The sequence below is a fragment of the Pocillopora damicornis genome, chromosome 11, assembly GCF_964200805.1.
Source record: "Pocillopora damicornis chromosome 11, jaPocDami1.2, whole genome shotgun sequence".
NCBI classification, from domain to species: Eukaryota; Metazoa; Cnidaria; class Anthozoa; order Scleractinia; family Pocilloporidae; genus Pocillopora; species Pocillopora damicornis.
This window is the reverse complement of record NC_142680.1, coordinates 7,174,585-7,197,623: the sequence shown is the minus strand read 5'-3', so window position 1 is coordinate 7,197,623 and position 23,039 is coordinate 7,174,585. Positions and strand designations below refer to the sequence as shown.

The following is a 23,039-nucleotide window of genomic DNA, read 5'->3' as shown; positions in this document are numbered from 1 at the left end:
AGGAGGTGGGTGAAACCGGCGTTTTGATCTAGTACAAATTTAACGAAGGTATAATTTTTTTTATGTATATCCACAAGAATAACTTAAGTTTCAAGGATATCAGTATACTTGTGTAGAACGTGATAAATCTACTCCATTTTAATTATGATTTTTTTTTTTAATTTGTAGGTGTTGATAACATGCTGTTTTTGCTTCTGCTGCTTTCAGTTCTGCTTCCCCTGTAGTTAGTGGCTTTATACTTTTCACAAAGCATCAAACTTATTTTCTGTTCAGGTGATGATTTCTTTCTTATATGACAGTTTTATGACTTCTCTAAGAATGATCTGCTATCTGTGAATACCAAAGTGAAACCAACCCACTGCTTCATTTACTTCCTAACCGACTTCCCACCTTTTCTCCGTTGGTGTCAGTGTAAGAGACGTAAAAATTACTTTTCTCTCCAAATATGATGGCAAATTAAGGTTCTATTTTTCATTCAAGATTTTTTCAAAAAAAAAGTTGGGTTCCTATAATTGGATTTATTTTCTCTGGAAAGGCCATTTCAAATGAAATGTTTTGGACCTTATTGCTGTAAATATCTTTTTCATTTTCACGGCGCAAAATCTGCTCGAGATAAAACTTCGATTGATGTGTGCATGAGTATAAGTGGAGTGTGCAAAAGATTTGTTATACAACGATTATCGACAGACGTTTAGAGAAAGTGCCCAGCGTAACAATTTTTACCCACCCCTTCGCTAATACTTCAACTGAGCGTTCCGCCATCTCATGCAACGTTTCTATGGCTTTGTGTTGTCATTCCCAGTTTCCTACCGCACCAGAAGACAAAGGCGCAGTCGTTTTTCAGCTCTCTCAAAATGAACCACAATGGCCTATTAAGAGTAGGTATGACTTGCTGTAACATTTTTTTGCTTTCAGCAAAATCAATATTCATACAGCAAACAATGCAACTTAAGCCTTTATTATCTATCTTCAAGTTTGCCGCAGCTTTCACAGCTATTGGTATGATATAAGCATGATAATATAAGTAGGCGAATAAATATTTCTCCGCACTGGAATTCAGGCAGTTGGTACACCTGCAAGAAAAATGAAAAACGAACACTTATCAGAATTTTTCGGACGTCAGTGCTATCCGCGGCTAGTGTAAAACTGCAATCCACACAGTCACGTGTTCTTTCTTGCACTTTTGGTCCTTCTCGTGTATTCACTTGGTGCGTTCCTATTGGCTCCTTGCTCTATTCTCCTTTATTCTAATTGCATATTGTGATGTTTTTGGTTTGGCGACACTCATATTAAAAGCGCCCTTCAACGTATCCAATTTTCTCTTTCTTCCAATCTTAGCGTCGTAAGTTCGGTAAAATTGTTTTTCATATCTATCGACATGGTGTGATGCTACTCTGGTTTAAAGATTTAATGAATGTAACCGAGAAGTTACAATTCATAGATCCAACCAAAGCATCGAAAGTCCTGTCTGGTGCCTTTATCAGGAGTGAAAACTCGTATCCCTTAGCATTCCGCACAGAAGATCGAAATCTCAAACTCGATGGAAACACATTATATTCATTGCATCGGTGATTGAAATACAAATGACAGTGATACTTAGCAATGCAGACTCTGATGTTCGCGAGCTGGTTGACCCTTATAACACCAGTTTGACAATATTTTTCTCGCAAATAAGATATACTTAAGTTCACAAGGCAACCAGGTGGACAATCAGACATGATTTGATGCTACTCTACTTTAAAAATGTTTATGAATGTAACAGGGAAGTTACAATTTATAGACCAACGTTTCGACACTCTAGTGCCTTCATCAGGGGTCACTGAAATTTGTCTTACGAAGTTCAAAGAAGTTGAGCTTCAATCTTTCTTCGCTACACCCTGGCCAGTACACCAAGTGCACTCCCTCCCCAGGCCATCCACCGTTTGGATGAACATAGAAATTGTTCTTCAAATTCTTCAGGTTATTGTATGTCGGCAACCTAAAGTGACCAAAAAACTATGCATGAGTAAACCATTATTCTCCACGAAAAGAGATATACTTTAACTGGAATATCAATAAATAAAACCGATTTGACGATTTCGTCACGTCATTTTTCCGAGATATGTATGTCATGAACACAAGGGTGGTTTGCCTTGTGTAGGAAAAGACCCGTAAAGAATTTGGTGTTGTCGGTATGAAAATGCTTGGAATGCTATTTAGGTTTTTAAAGAGAAACATGCAACTTCCTGATATATAGTGGAAAGCAGATGACTCAAGGCGTTGATAAATAGTGTCATTGGAAGAGAAAGAATTAGCACGAATGGAATAATATGAATTTTGTTAAAATATGAGGCAGAAATAGTCTCTATGAATTACCACGAGAGGAATAGCATGAATTAGGTTAAAATATGAGGCAAAATTTGTCATGTGAATTATCACGAGAGGGATAGTATGAATTAGCTTTAAATATGAGGTAAAAGTTTCCATATGAGTTATCACGAGAGGAATTGTATGAACTAGAATAAATATGAGGCAAAAATTATGTCATTAGGTAACAGCCTTTGCATCTACAACATACCTGACATGCCTTGAAATGCTCAGATCGCATTTATCCTTTAACATAAGTTTCTTCCTATTGGTAGGGTTATTGTCTGCCAAAAATAAGGGGGAAAAAACCGACAAACAAAGTTCGAGTCTCAAAAAATGGATTGTGTGTGACGAAATTACGAATCTGGGTTCAAATTTTTCATGAAGTTTCCATCGAGACAAACGATCTTCGACAAAAGAATTTTTTCACTGGAAATTTTAATATCTCATTCCCGAGAGATGTTGGTACACGAGCAAAGTGATCTATTCCTGAAAAGGGAGAATTTTAATGGGTCAAGCCTGGAAAGGGGAATAACACCTTCGGAATGTTGGTGTTAATATAGGTAATCACATGATTTCGAGTGCAATTTGGAATAAAGACTAACAAAATTGCACGAGCCCGCGGGGCGAGTGCAATTTGTGGTCCTTAAAAAATTAACAAGTGCTTGTTTATTCCAAATTGCACGAGAAAAATCATGTGATTACGTGTTAATAATATACATGGAAAATTCGAGATAGCTTATCAAAATTAAGCATAAGCAAAGAGCGCGCATCAAGTGCAAAATTTATTTATTTAAACCGTACGTTCGGTCAAAACAACAACGTACGATCAAAAGAATAATATGCAATGATATCTTCACATCTTTAAGGCGCAAAAAAGTTCAAAGTCCGGCTAAACAGTTCAAGGAATTTTTCAGTCCGTGTCCGAATCACTTTCGATGAAATGGAATCGTCGTTTCCGAGGTTTAACCATGTTTGTTTCTAATTTCGGTGTTGGATCGCTCGAGCAAAATGTTAAGCTAGGTCTGCTCGTAATTTTCGATTTCCTTGGCAATTCCATTCCCTCAACACCACTTTTTCCAAACCGAAAACTAAGAAGCAGTGCTTTTTACAGTATTTTCGTTGTTTGAGCTGTTTCTCAGTGGCGGTGGCGAAAGAAAACCTACTTAAAACGCCAGCCATTGTTTCGCTCGCAAATTTTCACATTTTCAAATTTTCGCATTTTCAAATTTTGTTGCGACATCCAAGGCTTGCATTTGATTGCCTATCTGTGAATTTCTTTGATTATTGATCAATCAGAATGTCTGATTTGTTAATTTCTTTGCACTGAATTAACCCTCTTCTGCACTGAATTAACTCTCTACTGCACTGAATTACCTGAAAACTGCATTTATCTTAACCAATCAGCACTGAGAAATTTTTCCATGTATATTATTAACTGAGAAAATGTTAGGGTATCACTGCTAAAATGTTGCTGTTAATTGTAGCCCTTTAAAAACAGAAAAAAAAACAACGAAAATAGTCAATAAGAATTCAGATACCGTTCATAAATGTTACCAAAAACAACAAAATGCAGTGTAGAAAGTAAAAAAAAAAAACAAAACTGTTACCTTGTGGACAAACTACCTTCTTGCTGCACTTATGATAAATAACTCCATCCTGGTCGAGAACAAAAATCTGATCGGTTGCATTACAAACCGTGCCTTCCCTTTTGGTAAAGATGAGATAACTGCCGTCAGGAGGGGAACAACCTCCTTTATTTTGGGCCACACAGAAGTCACCGTAACTTCGTACTCCGCTCTCTAAAGAAGCACATCAAACAGTCACTTCAATGTACCTAGCTTGGTCAATACGTTATCAGGTATAATCAGGTATAATAACTTACCAGGGCAAGACATGCAGTCTCTTTCATGCATTTTCTGAATGCTTGGATTACACAGTTTTCCACCACAACGTCGTTTGGGGTTTGTGCATGTTCTGTGCCTTCGCTGCTTACCAGGCTCGCACAATTTGTCACAGTTTCCCCATTCACCCCACTCGGTTAGTCCGCCATCCACTGAATGCCAAAACAAATGTTTAACAAATACAATTGGATAGAAGAAATAATTTTCAAACAAAAATGAAGATCTTAAGAAATCCAAAAACTTATTTCACGAGGATTATTATTGCATTTGTAATTAGCGCATGACTCTAAAAAGATAAAAAAAGGCTTACCAATACCTTAAGACTAGCAAGGCGCAATCCTCTTCACTTATATCGTTAATCAGGCTAAAGTGTTTGTATGGAAAATTTCTCGCCTGCACGTCGCGGGCTCGGTGTTTAAGATCTAGATTCAACGTTGTTTCCGTTCAAAAATTTGCTTAGTGTTTTTTATGAGAGCAAGCAAAGCCCGGATGTCTTGATCTCGGTTTTTGGTTCCAAGGTCTCTGTAAACGGGCTTACATTGTCACCATTAGGAAATACTTAACCCCACTTGCTATAAAGGGTCTCGCCTTGTTAATCTTGGCTATCGATTGCGGGCTGAAATTCCTCATGCGACCTGTGACTGGGGTAAAATTGCCTCTTGCTACACCTAACTGACATTTCCTATAACAACAGAAGAAAAAATTCGCCTCGCTATTCGGGCCAGCTGGGGAGATCTAAGAACCCAAGCAGAACCACATAAGCAAAACAAAATTGTAAAATGTAGAAACAGTGTGGAGTGGTGATTGTTCATACCGAACTGGCCCAGTTTGCTGTATTTAAATTTAGGGTAATTCCCTGCGTTTACGTCTATACCTGGTTTTCTCTCCTCGTCACAATCATCCTCATTTAACCAGTACCAGATCACTCCTGGATTTTGCATTCCCCCATACCCAATCCAATCGGACGGATACCGGTCCGAGCCTCCCCAAATGATCGAACCCGACGGGTAGTAGGTCGTGCTGCTGGATGTGGTCAGCAGAGCCTTTTTCTCAGTTCCTTTGGCGTCAAACCACGGCATTCTCTTGTTTAACGACTTCCACCAGGAAAACTTACAATCGTCAAATTTCCTCGTTAATTCGACGTTGGTTTGCGAATTATCCGATGCCATGAAGCTTCAATAAGCACAGAAGAATCGAACTAGTCAGCGTGTAAGTGAATGAGCGAGCGAGCGGGTGGGTGGGTGTATGAGTGCGTTCAAGCGTTCGCGTACTTACGGGCACGTGAGTGAGTGGTCGAGTAAGTGAGTTCAGAGATCAATTAATTAAACCACTAAAGGCTCTTTACGAATCACGTAACAGATTAATGAATAACCGAACAAATGAATCAGTTGATTTCACTTTGTAACTCCGCCTGAAGGCTGTCCAACGACGCTATCATAAGCCACAATAACCAGATGTATCCCGCTTACAGTACTCGTATATTGTACACTACACATCATTTTGTTTAATGCAGCACCTTTTTTTCAAGCAGAATGTTGCTGCAGCCGTCGCGAGTGACAGAGCTTAAAAATCATGACTATCATATGTAAACTTGCTGTAGAATACGTTGGGTCATCCTGGATGTGAAGTAATGTGAATTTTAAATTATTTGACTAAAGTTTTACAGTCACCACCAATGGTAGAGTAAAGCTATCAACAAATGAGTTATTTCGAATAATAGAAAGAACGATTTTAAAACATCCATTTTTCAAGACGTACCCTCATTTTATCGGGAGAAAAGAAAGCCTTATTCAAATTATGCATCTACAAACGCGCACCTCGTTTCTTGCTACATTTAGTTATTAGCTAGTTTACTGTAACCACTGATCTTGTAAACTGCGGATGGAATAAAGTTATGACCTTTGTCTTAGAGTAAGAATCATCATTCTCTTTCCTGTTTTCCTACCTGTAAGATGTAGGAGCTTCAAAAATCCCTCCCCAGTGGCGTCTAGAATGAGCATCCAGCATGTACTGGAATGTGCCATTGTTGTTCAGGCTTTTAATACTGTCTGCTAAGTCTAGGATGGAGTAGTCTCGATTCAGTCCTGGATGAAGGACATTTCTAGAAATGACAGAAATATTTATCAAAAAACCGTGATCGCTTTAATAACTATTCACATAACTTTACTTTCTCAATAGGGCAACGTCCTTACACAAACCCGGCTAAACACATTTTAAAACGTATCTTTTTTTGGGACTGGACACAGCATAAAAACGCAATCGTTAATATTTATTATGTAAATAGTTTGAAAACTAAACAAAAAATGTCTTGCTATTATCATCATAATTTTCATTTTTTTGTCATTAGTATTATTAATAATATTAACAACATTATCTTATAATTATTACTATCAGTCTTCTTGTTATTATTTCAACTTTTTGCGATCGAAGAGCATTTCCATATGCCCTTCGACGAACTCTATCGCATCACGTGACCAAGTCACTTTTGGCTTTAGCCTTTCATCTCATTGGTTAAGGAGGGGCAAATGTTATCCATTACTACCTGTGAGGGACCTGTGCTCGAGTCCAGTTATTGTTAGCACTCGTCACAATAAGAGTGAAAGCTCCTTTTGCTGTTGTCATATCACAGTAGACCAGGAGGTACTGGGTATCACTGGTTTTTACCAGTTGAAAACTATCGTCATACTTGATACCAGCTCTCACTCCGTGTAATTTCAAATCGTTACAAGATAGCCTGTTAAAAGAGGAACGAGTCTAAATTATAGAAGTGAAAGAATCAAAGGTGAAAAACTTAAAGGTGCACAACTCGTGCACCTTTCACAAAGGCAATTAAGTTTTACGAAAGTCATCGTTTGCAAAGGTAAATCTGCGCCCACGGTAATTTGGTGTTTCATCAAGATAGAGACGTTTCTGTGAATGCTGAAGATCTACTTGTTTCACAAAGCAATGGTTTGCTATTCTTCCAGAGAAATTAGGGAAATTACATATTAATATCTAATCTTATGGCAAAAGCCTTTTTCAACAAGAAAAACTTTGTAAGGAAGAGATCTACCAATATGACTCTTATACTGAACAGTGCATATGACGTGATACTTATATCTGTCCTTGATAAAGTCAAAAATTCGAATTTCACCTTGTCAAGTGAAATTGCTAGAATTACTGGCAAAAAGAGTGTACGTTTATACCACGGCCACCGCCTTAACTTACGACATATGCTGCTCAAAATAATTTTCAAATGACTATCTGGATGTAAAAACAAAATCTGAAGTTCACCTAGCACCCTCTCTCATCCAGTATCGAACAACATTCGGTTTTGGCTTCTCTGGCTCCAGATACGAGGCAGAGCTAGCGCCTCTGTTATATGCCAAAGACCCTGATGAGTCATTCACAGTTGCTGCACTGCTTAATAAAAGATCGTTAGATAATCCCAGTCTGGGCATGCGCTTTCCCAAGTTGCTGTTCTCATCCCACGAGTCGAATTTCTTTACGATTTTTACTTTGGTTTGTTTGTCGCTCGTGGATAGGAATGTATAGTCACGCGGTGCTTCCCAGATCCCTCCCCAGCGGTTGTTACCGTCTGCCTCAATTCGGTATTGAAAGAATTCCTGCTTGACGACAAGGCAATACAAACGTAAGTGTCAATAGAAAGTATTGCATTTCCATGATCTAAATATGGCGGAAAACGCGAGGGACTAAGGCAAAGCTAAAGCAATCATGAATAAAGGGGGTAAAAGCTGTTGGATGATTTCGTATGGGCACCAACTTGGCGGAAAACGCGAGTGACTAGGGCAAAGCTAAAGCAGTCATCAATAAAGGGGGTAAATTTCTTGAGAAATGATGGAGCTGCATCTGTTGGGGAGTATAACAAGATAATTTGGTGTTATTGACTCAGTTGATAAAGCCAAATCATAAAGCAATTATGGATTTCTTGCGACAAATATTTGAAAATTGCTCTATAGTGCATCCTGGGTTACTTGCAACAATCACTCTACAATTGTTCTTTGATCGGGTCTCCATGGGAAATATCAACGTCTTTAAAATCCATATATCAATTCAAAAGCGACATTGGCCCACGAGGGGGAAAGCAGTTGGATGATTTCGTATGGGCACCAATTTGTAGTGAAACATTATCATTTATTTTCCTTCAACAAATATACTGAGCATGTCCTCGAAAATCACCCCTCGATCCCTAAGAAGTCAAACTCATCTCATTGCGATGGATTCACCTGAGCTTTGTCAAAGTCCTTTATGGCGTCTGCAAGCCCCAGTATGGAATAGTCATCTTGTAAAGAAGGCTTGTTTGAGTTTCTTTCTTTGATGCTGTCTTTGTCCCACCCGCCGTGGGTCTTACTCGTCACGAGTAGCGTCCAGAGCCCTCCCTCAGTCGTAAAGTCGCAATACGTTTTAACTTCATGCTGTCCAGGAGGTTTGATCGCGAAAAATCCATCTGAAAAAGAAACAAACAAACAAAATTCACGGTTACACTTAACTCTGAGAAAACTAATCAGCCACGCGCTTCGAATGCCATCCTCAGCCCTGCCTAGGGTCGCCTTAAGACGGACTCCCGACGAACGACGAAAGAAAAGCTGTCTTAGGGAAACTTGGAGGAGAATCGTTGAAAGGGGATATAAGGGATGTAGGCTGGACGTGGGGGCACCTTAACTAGCAGGCAACCGACAAAAATTAGTGGCGTTAAACATTTTTATCGAAATCAAATTTTTCGACCAAAATACTATTGTGGCTTTCTCATAGCTCGAAGACAAATTTAGGTGGTTTCAACTCATCATCGCCATTGTGGCCGTGCCTTACTCATGTTAATACAACAGGGCTCTAAGATTAATTTTATTCACAAAATAAATTTTTATATCTGGCAATCATAAAATGGTTGCCAGATGTAAAATTGCCTGAAAACAATGGAAAAAGGATATGACACTCCGTGTTACTTCAAAATGCGATGTATTTTATCTCTGGTAATCATTATAGGAGACCCACCCGACATCTCAAGGCTTGGTACTCGACCAACCAAGACAAGGACCGTTTATACAATTTTATTCTAGGCACACATTTATATCACTTTAACATGGATAGTTACTTTATTCACTTTCATGGACAAATCTAGTCGTGAAAATGTTTTCCTATTCTTCATGGTGAATGAAACAATCACGGCTTATTAGGATGTAAAACAAAAAGTCTTTCACTGAATTTCTCCCTGAATTGTTTTACAATCAGTCAAAGTGTTTTCAGCCAAAGCGTTTCTTTGACGCACAATCAACTGGCGACTGTTTCTATTCACTCAGGCGCTCAGAAAAGAATCTCAACAGCTGATCAGAGCAAATATAAATACCAAAACCGGGCTATGAAGAGTAAAATCTAAACATAAGCTCCAGAAGCGGCCCCAAAGGTGAAATGTGTGAATGTCGTTGGTTAAAAAATTAAAATCCTTTTGCGCTTGCAAGATTAAAGAGAAAATTAAAGCACAACCAATGTAATCAAACATTTCTTCTGACACTGAACAAAGAACTATTCCAATAATTTTGAGTTATTGGATTAAACAACTCAGCCTGGTAAACCATACCCAGACTTACTTGACACGGGGTTTGTCAGGAGCCCTCTGAAGTATACTTCTTTACATGAGCTAGGAGTTTCATGAGGTCCCTCTCTCATCCAGTACCAGACATATGATGGCCGACGCTCCTGCAGGTGACCGTTGATCCATGGAGCGGGGTAGTATTCCATATCGTCCGCTAGAAAAATATATCAACTATCAAATCATTATCCGAAATAAATGTTTCGAAAGGATCCGACGAGAAAGCACACACTTTATCTGCTCCTTTTTCCTCAAGACCAACGCTGCACTTCACTTCAGGTGATTTTTACCCGAAGTAAAACATGGGAAACTTTCGTTAAAATCTTTGTTACAAAAACATTGGCTGTGGGAATGTTTTCCTTCGAAAAAAATTGTAAAATAAATGTTATTAGAATTTTCAAGCCATAAAAAATAACTTAGACGACTGACAGGAAGACTGCATGTAGAAGGATCATCAGGCTTTCCTTGTCACTTCAATGATTACCTCGAAAATCAAAATTAAATAAAAGAAACTTTATTTTCTTCGCCTTCGGTATTTTTTAAAGGGTGCGTGGGAAGTTTATTGCTTGTTTATTATATAATAGTAAAGGCTATTCACCTGTTATTGTCCCCCACCAATGTCGCTGAGCATCCTGGGATGTAGTTAACTTGGCATCAGAAATCCACGGCATTCTTTGTTCAATACCATAGTCTGAATATTCCCAATTGTCAAACTTCTTGACCAGCTCAATATCCGTTTGTTTGTTGTTGTCAGCTGTGAACGTAAAAACTCTGGGCGCCTTCCAGATACCTCCCCAGCGACCTAAAAGATAAAGCATCTTTCTTCATGATTTAGATTCACATTCTGTTTAATGGTCATCTCAAAGTGTCCTCGTGCATAAAACTCCACCGAAACACAAATAAACGCGTTAACTGTAAAAGAGTACGAAGAGCCACTACGGTGTCAAGTGATGTGAATTTTGCCCTTACATTTGCAGACGTATGGGCTTTGTAACCAACAAATGAAGGGAAAATGGGAAGGGGCGGATGGAGCCCCTTTTAGTTCGTTTAAGTCTTTTACCCTTTTTGGAAAAATCTAACTATACTTAGCAAGAATGCGATGTGCTCTACCGGAAAAGAATTTAGTGTGAGTTATGAAAATTTTGGCGATATAGTATCCTCCATGTTGGTGAACACGACAATAATTGTGTTCCTCAATGTTTAACTTAAAAAAAAGGTTAATAAAAAAAAGAGCAAGCAATTGCATTTCGTGCAATTGTTTTCTCTTTGTTAGCATATTCCCTTGCAATGTTTTTATTGAAATAATTACCTGGCGATTTTAAAAAAAAAAACACGACTTCTGACTTTCATGTTGACCACTCTTTGTTATTGCGGCTACGGAAACTCGCTTCGTTAGCAACCCCTGCCCTGCCCGTTTGAAAGGGAACAAGGTTTGAGTATAATGAATTACCTCGGCTCTGAGCTTCTAATCGATATTCAAACGTAGAGCCAGCTACTTTGATATTATCTTTAATACTGTCTGCATACTGCAGGATGGAGTAATCATCAGTCAACTTTGGAGAGTTCGCGTTTCGTAATTTTACATTCTGTGCCGTCCAGCTGTTAGTATGACTGGTAACCAATAGTATCCATCCTCCACCGTCACGCGACATATCACAGTATGCCATGATTGGCTGGGAACCTGTGGGGTAAATCTTGTAGACGGCATCAGGATAGTTGTGATTCGTTTCTTCGCCAACTTGTTGTAGGTGACGGCATGATATCACCTCTGAGTAGCAAATACAAAAATTTACAATTAGTATAATTTTGCTACTGGTAAAGTTTTTGCTATATTTTTCCATTGGAATGAAAACAGGAGGAGACGTGCGATGATGTTGGTGGTGATGTAACCGCTGCTAATGAAAGAATAATTATCTGAACGACTCTTATAAGACGAGATTTTATCTTCCAAGTTCTTTTATTGATCTATTTACTAATTGAGACAAAACTCCAGATTTCATAAAAGTACCAGTACAATCGGTAAATGGCACCAATAAGTCAGATCTCTTTTAATCTAAAGGCAAAAAGTGAAGAGTATGAGCCAATTGAACTCCAGAAGGTCAGGATCTTTCACAACTTGTTGAGCCGATCATTTTTACTCTCTGTTTTAGAAAAGGCATAATACGATACATGTGAAAAGGATTAGAAATTTGCACTTGAACAAACTTGTTCCCGTGATTTCCCCTTTCTATTTCGGCACATTCCCCTTTGTAGCACTAACTTTTTATGTAAGAAAATTTACTATTCCATTTCTCTTGTAAAATGCAACAAGAATCACACTAAAAAATTGCGACACAGGTTTTAAGAATATTTTCTAGCCTCACAGAGTAATTGCTCTTTTGCAGTTCGTATATGAGAGGACTAGTTAAATCAAAGTACAGAAAAAAGGAAGCAACAGAAAGTTTTAAAAGTAGATTTAAATTCACTTGGACAATTCTGGGTATTGCAATCCTCTGTCTCGTGTCGTTTTTCAGAGCAGTCAGCCCCTCCATGTAGAGGAAATGGATTGTCACAGAAGCGATGTCTTTTTCTCTTTCCACCATCACAGAGCTTGTCACAAACAGTGCATGAGGACCAATCACCCCACGCTCCATCTCGAGGCACCAGAGCTGGAATGAAACAGTTTAATAAATGCAAGCATTACAAGTGAGACTGTGATAAACAAAACCTTAGCACAAAGTAAACAATTGTCAACCAATTTTTTTTTATTTTGTGCCGTCTTTCAAGGTATTTTTAAAAACTATCGATTGTGGAAAATTTGGAGGAATACAAAAACATACTCTTGTTATTATCATCGGGAATCCTTGGAATATACTTCATTCAGCAAAACAGAAGGAGAAATGAATCTATCACATGAATTATAAATTACTTCTGAAACGGCAAACTGACTGATAATATCAGTAACAAAATCAACGAAAAAAAAACCAGAATGTCTCATCAAGAAGGTTAAGTTCTCCAGTTTAGTATTATCAGCACACAGATTAAACATAATTAAATTACACTTTGTTTATCATGAGTGGAAAACCCAACTTAAACTTTCCAATTTTGTCATTCGAAACCTGTTTTAACCTTTTACCTGATGCACAACCGTCCTTCGAATCAAATCCTCCCTCACAATGACACACCTTTTTGTTTGTGCAAACCTGAAGAAATAATGAATGCACATCAAACACGACATGAAAATCCTGCAAAAAAAAGTATTTCTACACAGCACTTGGGGTAAGAAAAAGGGCTTTTACTTTGTTAGTAGTTGTTTTTCAACAGCTCTGATTGGTACAATTCGATCCTTGCTGTTTAACTCAGTGATTTGCTCCCTCGGCGGTTCGCTGTCCGCGGTCGGACTTCGACGGTCGACTTCGAACATTAATTGTCTGTTGTATCATTGGACAAGTTTTGATTTTATCAGGAGTTTTATTAACAAACAATTAAACACTTTTCACTTTAAACAGTTGCTGATACACACATGATGCCTGAGTTTCTACGTTTTGCTTGAAATTAAACAAAGAATTTTCTGAAACCAAAGTAACATTATTTTGAGAATCGAGCATAATTTGAGCATTTTTTTTTTACGTAAAGTGGAATTTCCAGGAGCATAAAATGCCAGTTTTAGTAGCATAATCGGGATAGGCCTTAATTCTTTAATTATTGGATAGATAAACCATCAAACGGAGCCTAGGGACACCACTTAGACAAAATAAATAAACATGTTTGTGACACTTGACTCGGCGGGAAGTCTTTATGCAAATCTCATAAAGGACGTGACTTTAAAGTGATCGCAAATGGGAGGATATTGTTAGGAAAAAATGTTTCTCGCTTTTGAAGGCGAAATGGTGGGGGCAATAAATTGACAATAGGTATAACACAGACAAATGCATCTGCTCCATTGTATGGTAGGTTACAACAACTTTCAACTTCTTTATCAGCACTCAGCATTCTTTTCTCCTCCACGGCATTTTTCGGGAATTTTCTCATTTTTGTGACCCTACATAGGGAATCTTCCCTGCATCCACCTTCTAAACTGTTCTATCGTTGTCTAGCAACAACCGATCTGTTAGTCGGTCTTTTAATTCATCCCCTCAGTGCTACTCATTGGATGTCCTCGCTTCGTGAGAAATGGAGAATTTGTCGATACACATTTTCTGCATGGTATTTAACTGGCTGTATCTTATGCTCAGTATCCTTAATGACGATGACAGCTATAAGCGTGGACAGACTTCTCGCCTTGCTGTTGAGACTGATGTACAGACAAGTCGTGACTTTAAGGCGCATTTATATCATCATAGCCACCTTTTGGGTTATATCTGGAGTCGCTACTTTAAGTAGTCTTTTTGACTACACTATAACCTTTTGGTTTGACTGTGTCAATACGACAATTTCCCCGACAATCTCAATGGTTTCGCACGCAAAGATTTTCCGGGGTCTTCGTAGTCATAGCACCCAAACTCAAGAACGTGTTCCGCAACAGCCAAGCCAAACAAATACACTGAACATAGCGCGATACAGGAAGGCAGTGTACAGTGCATTGTGGGTGCAGTTAGCATTAGTTGTTTGTTATTTATCGTATGGTACACTGGTTATTGTGCTAAGTTTAAAGAAAACCAATTCATCAAATTTCATCTTCCCTTGGGGAATAGCGCCAATATTAGTGTCCTTTAATTTAACATAAAACTCATTCCTGTACTGCTGGAAGATTAGTGAAGTAAGACAAGCAGTAAAGCAGACAGTCAGAGAAGCGCTATGTTTTATACCGAGTTAGTTAGTCCTCGAGTTATTTAATCTTGGGTTCTTTAATATAGCTAGTGCGATAAACTCTTCGATTTTACTCCCCGATAAGAAGAAGCTTTGTCAAATCCGATAGTGAACCAAACAATGAATATTAAATCAGAGCTGGTGATTAAATTCGTGTTATCAAATTCAATTGTCGTAGCGTTCTTCATCTTCTTATTGTGAACCTTTATAATGTCAGCAGGTAAGTGTCTTTATAAATTAAAAAAAGAAACTTCGTGTCAGTTTGTAGAAATATTCGTTGATGCGTAAACGAGAAAATGTTAAAAAAAAAGATCGCGATGCCCAGCTAAGTTGTTTATATATCGAGGTTTTCTGTGGCTTGTTGTAGATATAATTAGAAAGTAAAGATTATTTACACGTCTGCATTCATCAATCCGTTTTTTAAACAAACTGAGACGAGATCTTTTAAAGCATTACAAAAGTGGCGGAGGAGATTGGAATTTTCATTGAGCAGCTGAGGTTCTATACAAATACATAAATTCGAGAAACGTTGGCGGAAAAAAAATGAAAACATTGCATGCGACTAACTTAAACGGTAATTTGGGTATCCGGTAATCAATTAACTTTAATAAGTAAAAAAATATAATTTATCAACACACGATGCCTCGTCCTTACAATGACGTTTTCTCAGATTTCCCTGAAATCCTGAGGTCAAGCCGGAACCATTACCAAAACACTACCCCCAATACATTTCGAGGATGTCCCATGCACTTGTACGCTTTCTTCCAAAAACTTTTCTCGTTGTATTCAACAGGCGTCTTATAATAGCTTATCACAATCCTAAAGCTTTAAAAACATTTTTACAATCAATGCATAACAATGCATATTAAAATATTAAATAAGGACTAACTAACTCAAACAAAGCACTAATTGAATGCCTACCCAAAAAGAAACGTTGAAGGTTTTTCTCTGAATATATTCAAACTAGGAATAGATTGAATTGAACACGGGAGAAAATTACAAAGTCGAGGAGGGCAGAACCTCCAAAATATTGCTGATTATCACTTTTGGGGATGCCAATAGAATACCAAAGTCATGGTTGCGCCATAGATTATACTTGGGCGGAAGTGTAAGATATACAAATAAGATTACTCAAATACCCAAAATGTCACAAAATTGGAGAACAACTTTATACAAATAAAAATGCCTTTGAGAGAATTACTCACTCGGATAGAAAAATTAAAAGGAGACAAGAATGATTACATCGGGACAATTGTGGCTAATGATTTGTATCTATATGTATGGATACTTTATTGACCACGCCCCCAATGGAGGTTTTCAGGGGCCAATACAAACAAAATGCAAACAAACAATATGAATGAACAAAGCGTTTTATAAAATCCCAATTGGCAGGGGCAGAGCAGTTGGCTATATTCAAAGTGCAGCCAAAGATTGAACCCTAATCACACGAGAACAAATCAAGGGAGTATCAGGATAAAAGGCTTGAACACGGGAACACCAAATTACAAATTCAGCACCCTAATTACTCAGTCAAACTGCTTCTGACGAGTCAGGGGATCAACATGAATTACAAACAAAGAACTTGAAAAACTCACCCTAAAACATAGACTTACCCCTCTTCCCCCGCACTCCTTGTTGTTCATCACTGGACACTTTCCGAAGTTGAGAGAATCAAACGTCTGACACTGGTTATCTACACACATCTGCAACAAAATGTGTTGAAGTTCTTGCCGTCATTGACTCGTCAAAACTCGGAAAACAAGGTTTAATTTACTAGGTTAGATCTCTTTTCAGTAATTCTTTCGTATAAAAAATTCCTCTTTTTTAAATTTCAGTTGTGGCGTAAACGGCCCTTGAAGTGTCACATAGAAGATAACTCGCGCAAGTATCTGCAGTTTCAAAATCATTCTATACATTTTCTGCCAAACATTTCTAACAATTTAGTCTCTTAAAATTTCAGAATTTGAGTGTTAAAGTAAAAAATGCTCCCCTACTAGTAATTCGCTATCTTCTCATCATTTTTTCTACCCGACAACGAAGTGATATTGTAATGATAAATTATTAATGAGTGGATCGTTCTGCAAGCGGATAGGGCTAAGTTTTATAGTGGTACCTTATCATCTCCGCATTTTGTCCCTTCTCTGACCATTCCCTCACCAATGTCATCTATGGACTTCAAGGTTGCAGCACTGTGGGAAGAAAGAACGCATCAGGTTGGTTAATTTTCATGGGAATCTGTGCTGTACTGCCCTGGAATGGAACCCTCAGGGGTAGAGAGGTAGAGACCGTCTAAAGTGGTCCTAGAAGCCCCGTGTGAAAGAAAAGCTCGCTAACGAGAATATCAGGTGGAAGGAGGCAAAGGGAACCGCAAAACAATAGACTTCGGCGGAGGTTCATAGTTGAAACCCTTGCCCTACACCCTATAGGTGTGGTGTCTCCAACCACGAAAAATTTTGATATTTTTTAATAGATAATTTACCACCGTAGCATTATACAGTGCTTTCTCTTAATAATTCTTACGGCCTGGTTTTTCCTTAAAACACTGTTCAAGATCTCTAAACTTAGTATAAACACATCAGTTGATTGTTGTTTAATCTTTAAGAGCATGTTTACTTACTAGTGCTTTTTTCTGCAACAGGAAAGTGAGTGAAAGTAATACCTGCATTGTTTTCCATTATCCATACTGATCTTAGTGTAAGTCCATCCGTAGTCCACAACAGGTTTATCTCTGCTGTCTTCACATTGCAGTTGACCGCATAACACGTTTCTGATAAAACGAAAAAAAGAAATGGAAAACTGATATCTGACGTCTACAAAATGTGTATTTCATTTTCAAATATCTCTGGTTGCTTCAAAACCATTTCTTTTTACCTCCAGATAAAATTTAAAGAAACACAAGCACGTCGATATTAGGAATTTTGCAGCGTTTGCGTACAGAATACCTTGGAGGCTCTTGATACATACAGTAATTTCGTTTCCTTCATCTCTATAACCATTACCATTTATAGTATATATTGCTGAATGTTCAGTCTTTCGGTCTCTGGTCGCTATTAAAAAAATCATAAACTTAGTAACCTGAGTGGACAGCTGCCCTTATAAACGTCCTGAAACACAAATTTTGTGGGTACTGTTTCGCAGGTTGCCCTGATCAGTTATAAGAAAGATAAATGATTGTGGCCTTAAACCTTTGATCCCTTCGGGTGATTAGCATCTGATTTATCCATAAAATATCACCTTGAATCAAACATTAAGGTCATGAGAATAGATAAAAGATCCTCAACTAAAGAAGGTCTTGATTGTTATACGAATTCTCCTTGTCAGCCCCTCAGGAAACGTATAGAGGATGGTATAGAGAATGAGCGTACTGATGTTAGCGTTTAAGGCTTAATTCCTAAGAAAGATTTAAAATCAGATCTTTTTTCATAATACTCTGGTCTTGTACCTCGCAGCGCATGATACATTTCTGAGTGGATCACATGTACCATATCCATCCGCTTTAGTGTTCAGTATGTTATAACATCTTTCGTCGGCATTTTTGGCGGCTGGAAAATTAACAGAAAAGCGAAAACGATAGAAGTGCTAGAAGCTCAGCTCTGAGAAGGTAAATGTTTTTTTCATGAGTTTAAATAAAAAAAACCACATAAATACCTTCCTGAATAATTAAAGATGAAAGTGTTTAAGGGATTATCAATTTGAGTTGTTGATCTGATACATTCAATATGTAAGGGAATCAAATTTTGCATAGATATGACAAATAAATCTTACTCGATGGTTTAACACATAAAATGTGCGGATATTATGCGAACAATGAGCAAAATTTCCAATCATATTTATCTTCAACCATCGAATGCCTGCGGCCTTATCTAAGCATCTTGTCGATCACATAAGGCGCGTTGTTTATTCAAAATTCTAGCTTAAAAGGCGACTGAAAATGTCTCATTTTGGTTGGTTTTGTGCGGCCTTTTTTGCTCCACTTTCTATCCATATTTTTACCCTGTTCTACAGTGTACGTAGTTGCACATCTTGTGCATTCCAAAAGTAGAATGATACTAAAGTGGTAAAACATATAAATGGTAAAATGGCGTAGTGTTGCAATAATAAAAACATTCATTTCAACGTACTGGCTCCCCACAGATCCTTGCACTGAGTTTCGTGAATTTCGCTGCATTTTCCTTGATAGCAATGCGACTAATTAAAACAAAGAAAAGTTGTTTCAGTCAACGAGCATGTTGCACTCAGATGATAACAAACAGAAATGGCGGAGAAAGATGCTCTCTTATTGACATAAGCGTACAACTTCACTGGTCTATTTGCACATAATGGCTCTAGAAAGCTTTTCTTAAAAGGAGCACTTGTGCGCTAACTTCTATTGCCGTGAAACTTGTGAATGACATTTTCGAAAGAAAAATTTCAGGGCTAGGATTTCTCTTCATTAAATCATTTACAATTTCCTTGTTTCCTAACCAATTCTTCGATACGAGCGAATATCGTCTTTACTTCTTATTGAATCATTTATAGGATTACGGTAAAACTCCATGAAAACTTGATAATGTAAAGGCTAAAGGCGCCTTTAAAATCACCATTTAAAATATTTTCCATACATTGGAGTGTTGTTTGTCTCCACTCTCTGAATAACCCGTCTACCGTTGACCATCACCACTGTAGTACAAGAAGAAGCCAGTCACCCAGTCGTACCAGTTTCCACGTCCCTGTATCAAGATTTTGTTCACCGTTCGTAGCTGAAATATGAAAAATAAGCCAAAAATTACTGAACATCGATATTCGATTGCACTTTCCCGTAACATGGAGTCAGAAATGCAGACGAAGAAAATCCGTTGAGATTAACGTTATTTCCGAGTTTAAACTTTACTCAAATCACTTACAGCGCCAAACACATCGAGAATGTGGCTTGATACTGTGAAGTGCGCTTGTTTTCTCTCGTTCCTTTAGCTTTCGATTATTGTCAACCTCCATTTTAAGGATGCACTTCGCAACGTTCCGCTATTTTTATTTGCACCAGACTAAACTGACGTGATGTCTTTCAAAAAGCCTTTAAAACAGAAATTACATGATCAGATAAATTAAAATTGAGGGTACCTGTCCAAGATCAATCTGTATGTACTCGTCTCTTTTCTTCTCTTTGGCACACCAGTACTTTCCGTTATGCAGCCTGCCATAATGTGGGAGATCTGCTGGTCTGTATGAAGATGCAGTAATTTGGCTGTCTTTGATATCATCGCTCTGCATTCCAAGAGGGTCTATACATTCTATATATGAGAGATACATTATTGCACCAGTGATGTCTGAGCACATTTCGATTGAGTTTCGCTAAAACAAGTCCTACGTTTGTAGTATGACTATGGCCTACCGGAAAAAATCGACAGTCACAAGAAGCCAAAATCAGACTCCACGCTTGATACATGGGGAAAAGTGTAAAAGATGTTTCTTCACTTCTAAAATTTCAGTAAGTTCTGCAAGCGTGTAAGCAAGCGTGATAAATCTGCCACTGTTGAGTTCGATTAGAAATCACTAATATCATTTCAAACCAAAATTACACAAAACGAAGTTCAATTACCACCTTATTGCATCCATTTTGAGATCCCAAATTTAATTACCCAAAAAATATCTTAGTTACGTTATTCAAAAACTCCTTGACATCATATTCATCATTTTCTGCTTAAGAAAAAAACTATAGTTTCAAGAGTAGGTGAGGGTAGTGACGTGCAGTTTGCATGTCGCGGTGCTTGGGATTTGCACGCGCGTGAAGCGCGTGTAATGCTGCAGAAAACGCGAGCGGTACTCTATATACCTTGCTTTGCAAACCATATTTCTAGCCGTTTTTCGTCGCATCCCGACCACAATACCATATGTCTGTCGACGCCGGGCCAAGCTCCATAAGTATGGATACATTTGTTACTCTTTAGCTGCTTCAAAGATCGTCCTGTCAAAAAAAGAGAAAATATATAGAGAGGGAGAGAAGAAAAGATAGAGACACACTTGTATTTTTCGATCGGAAACATCTCAAGGAGACGATGAGAACTCGTACTAAAATGGATCAATATCAGTATCTGAGCGCCTGCACACTTACTATATTTGTATTTACATTTGCAAGCCTGTTAGTATATTACTTTCAAAATGAAGGTGTTTAAGCAAAGAAATGATGTATGTTGTGAACACTACGAATTAATTCTGGGTGTCACTTTCGCAAAAAAACTGAATGATGCATTTTCTGAGCCCCCTTACTGAAGACGTTCACGGTACTTCACGAGGGAAAAGCGCTACATTGTAAATAAATCTTACCTGATGTTCGCTCAAATTTTGAATCTTCAACTTTACAAGCACTGCTTACAACAATCTTCGCACCATTACCATCGCCGCCATTCTCAGGACAGACCATCTTCCCACTGCAACTATGACGTAAAACCCCATCGGCATCAAGCGTGAACTGAAAGTGACTTTCCGTGCACTGACCTGGTTTGTATATCAGACGGTCGTTGTCATTTGGCGAGCAAGACTGGCTTGATGGAGTGAGACAAAGATCAAGACTATAGGACTTTAGAGGTGTTGGAACAGTTGGACCAACTGTGGAAAACAAAGGCAATTAATTTATAGCTTGATTTTTTAGAGTGCCATAAGATTGCCAGAAATCCATAAACATAACGCCAAATCAAAAACAAGGTTTTATAAAACCATATCATTGGCGTGTTAGCTGCTAACTTATTGAGGTCGCTGCAAATACACAGCGTCAGATTTCAGCAAGTTTATCATGAACAACTGTCAATAAACAATCATGTTTGTAGTTTTCCTCAAAATCACTCTTGATATTTGATACTTGATATTTGCGGGTGTGGATTATTTACGAGTGTAGCCTGAACACGAGTTTTGATGGTGGCATGATCTCAGCGATTCATAATATTCGTATTTTTTTCTAATATTGCTTAAATTCCTCAAAGGTTTTAGAAGCACTAACTTTTAGGCCAAAATTTCTGATTGAAGTTACTGAATTTTTTTATTGACCCTTATTGATAAAAAGTGTCTTAACTTGGCTCTTAATTTTCGAATTGTTTCAACTTTGAGTACAAACTTGCTTCTCTGGTTCCATCATCTAGGAATTTTTACATTCATTTTTTGGACTATCAGGAATCTGCATTAAGTGTGGTATTAAGCCCAGTCCTTGCGAATCTGGTTAACCGAGGTTCGACTGTAGTACTTCCCCTGCCACATCTCAGAAGTACTTTTGAATTCAAACATTTGGAAACAGAAGAACACCTTTGCCGTCTCAACCTTTTAACTCCCATGGTTGACCAAGAGAGAATTTCCCCTTACAACATCAATACAAGTGATGAAAGTAAAGAAATATGTGAATCATGGGATTGCTGGTTGATTCAATACCAAATTAAACAAACTAACAACATAAGAATGGCATGGCAGACAGTAATTAAAATTACTAATAAGACCTTGGGTATGAAAGGTTTGGATAACTAATAAATCAATTAATTATTGCTCAATCACTTATCTATAAATTATTATTTTATTTTTTATACACTCCATATTATTTTTCAAAAATTGAGACTGGCAAGGAATCATAAAAGAAATCAAAACAATTTTTTTCCACTACAGAAAAACAATTAGTTGCTAACAATTAAAATTTAATCAACTTCAAAGCACTGTAAAATATGTCTATAGTAAAGGATGACTCATCATCGTTGAGAGCATCTCAAGCGGGAAACTACGTTCCCCACAATGCGGCAATGAAATTACATTAAAATTACCTTCATCTGTTGAACATCCTAGAAACTCGGTTCTTAGGCAAGGCCAGTCTTTCCAGTACTGAGGATTAATACGCAGATATCGAGATATAATAGACTCTTGGAGAGAGAGGTCTAATTTCCACACTATAATGGTTAGTGTTTCCAAGTATAATCTTTATAAAAATATAATGGTCATCGCATTAATTAGTTGCAATTAATGGATCAATGAAATTTACATACATGGGATTAACAAACCCATCATTCTATGCCCAGATTAGTAAATGATATTTGGGGACGAATTGTAGTCGAAGAGAGAATTGCAAAGTATAATATTAAATATAAGGCGAAACAAAAAGAAAGAGGGAAATGATATAAAAAGTGTGGAGCAACTAATGGTAGGCTATCATAATTTTCAGTGCAAGCATGTCTTAAATAAAACATTATATAGAAACCTTGAATTAGTATGACCATTTGATAACCACAAAACATTTTGCAAGTGCTAAACTTATCTCATCAGTAATAAATTTTTTCCTACTAGCTAATTACTGTGCAAGATAGAGCAAATAAAGGAATATATTACAAATTTGCACAACTAGAATCTGCTTGCAGTTAAGTCCCTGCAACACAGTTTGAACTTTCTCTACATGAGTTCATCTAACTCCT

At 37.7% G+C, this 23,039-nt stretch overlaps 2 protein-coding genes across 2 annotated transcripts; both read right to left on the bottom strand.

The window, feature by feature from the left end:
• Nucleotides 1-3,649: 3,649 nt before the first annotated feature.
• LOC149037253 (uncharacterized) lies at nt 3,650-18,161 on the bottom strand. Its single transcript, XM_089187519.1, has 15 exons — nt 18,068-18,161; nt 17,285-17,392; nt 16,739-16,814; nt 16,239-16,328; nt 12,953-13,019; nt 12,303-12,485; nt 11,288-11,605; nt 10,436-10,639; nt 9,836-9,994; nt 8,477-8,697; nt 7,524-7,855; nt 6,793-6,984; nt 6,196-6,351; nt 5,125-5,423; nt 3,650-4,402 (listed from the first exon to the last, which is right to left on the bottom strand). The coding sequence occupies exons 2-15, from the start codon at nt 17,305-17,307 to the stop codon at nt 4,170-4,172; spliced, it is 2,553 nt and encodes an 850-aa protein (XP_089043645.1). The 5' UTR covers nt 17,308-17,392; nt 18,068-18,161; the 3' UTR covers nt 3,650-4,169.
• Nucleotides 18,162-19,265: 1,104 nt separating this feature from the next.
• On the bottom strand, nt 19,266-21,161 carry LOC149037252 (lactadherin-like). The gene is made up of 4 exons (XM_089188417.1): nt 20,926-21,161; nt 20,435-20,566; nt 19,723-19,892; nt 19,266-19,364 (listed from the first exon to the last, which is right to left on the bottom strand). Exons 1-4 carry the CDS (start codon nt 21,020-21,022, stop codon nt 19,266-19,268), a joined length of 498 nt encoding a protein of 165 aa, XP_089044543.1. The 5' UTR covers nt 21,023-21,161.
• Nucleotides 21,162-23,039: the final 1,878 nt, after the last annotated feature.

Excerpts from the sequence above, each read along its gene's own strand:
- LOC149037253 (XM_089187519.1), bottom strand. The coding sequence starts at position 17,307 with ATGGATAATGGAAAACAATGCAG. Across the intron at positions 16,815-17,284 it reads GATAATGGAAAACAATGCAG|TGCTGCAACCTTGAAGTCCA; the intron begins GTATTACTTTCA and ends TTCTTCCCACAG. Across the intron at positions 8,698-9,835 it reads CCTGACAAACCCCGTGTCAA|ATGGATTTTTCGCGATCAAA; the intron begins GTAAGTCTGGGT and ends TTTCTTTTTCAG.
- LOC149037252 (XM_089188417.1), bottom strand. The coding sequence starts at position 21,022 with ATGGTCTGTCCTGAGAATGGCGGCGATGGTAATGGTGCGAAGATTGTT. Across the intron at positions 20,567-20,925 it reads AAAATTTGAGCGAACATCAG|GACGATCTTTGAAGCAGCTA; the intron begins GTAAGATTTATT and ends TTTTTTTGACAG. Across the intron at positions 19,893-20,434 it reads AATATGGTTTGCAAAGCAAG|AATGTATAGACCCTCTTGGA; the intron begins GTATATAGAGTA and ends TCTCATATATAG.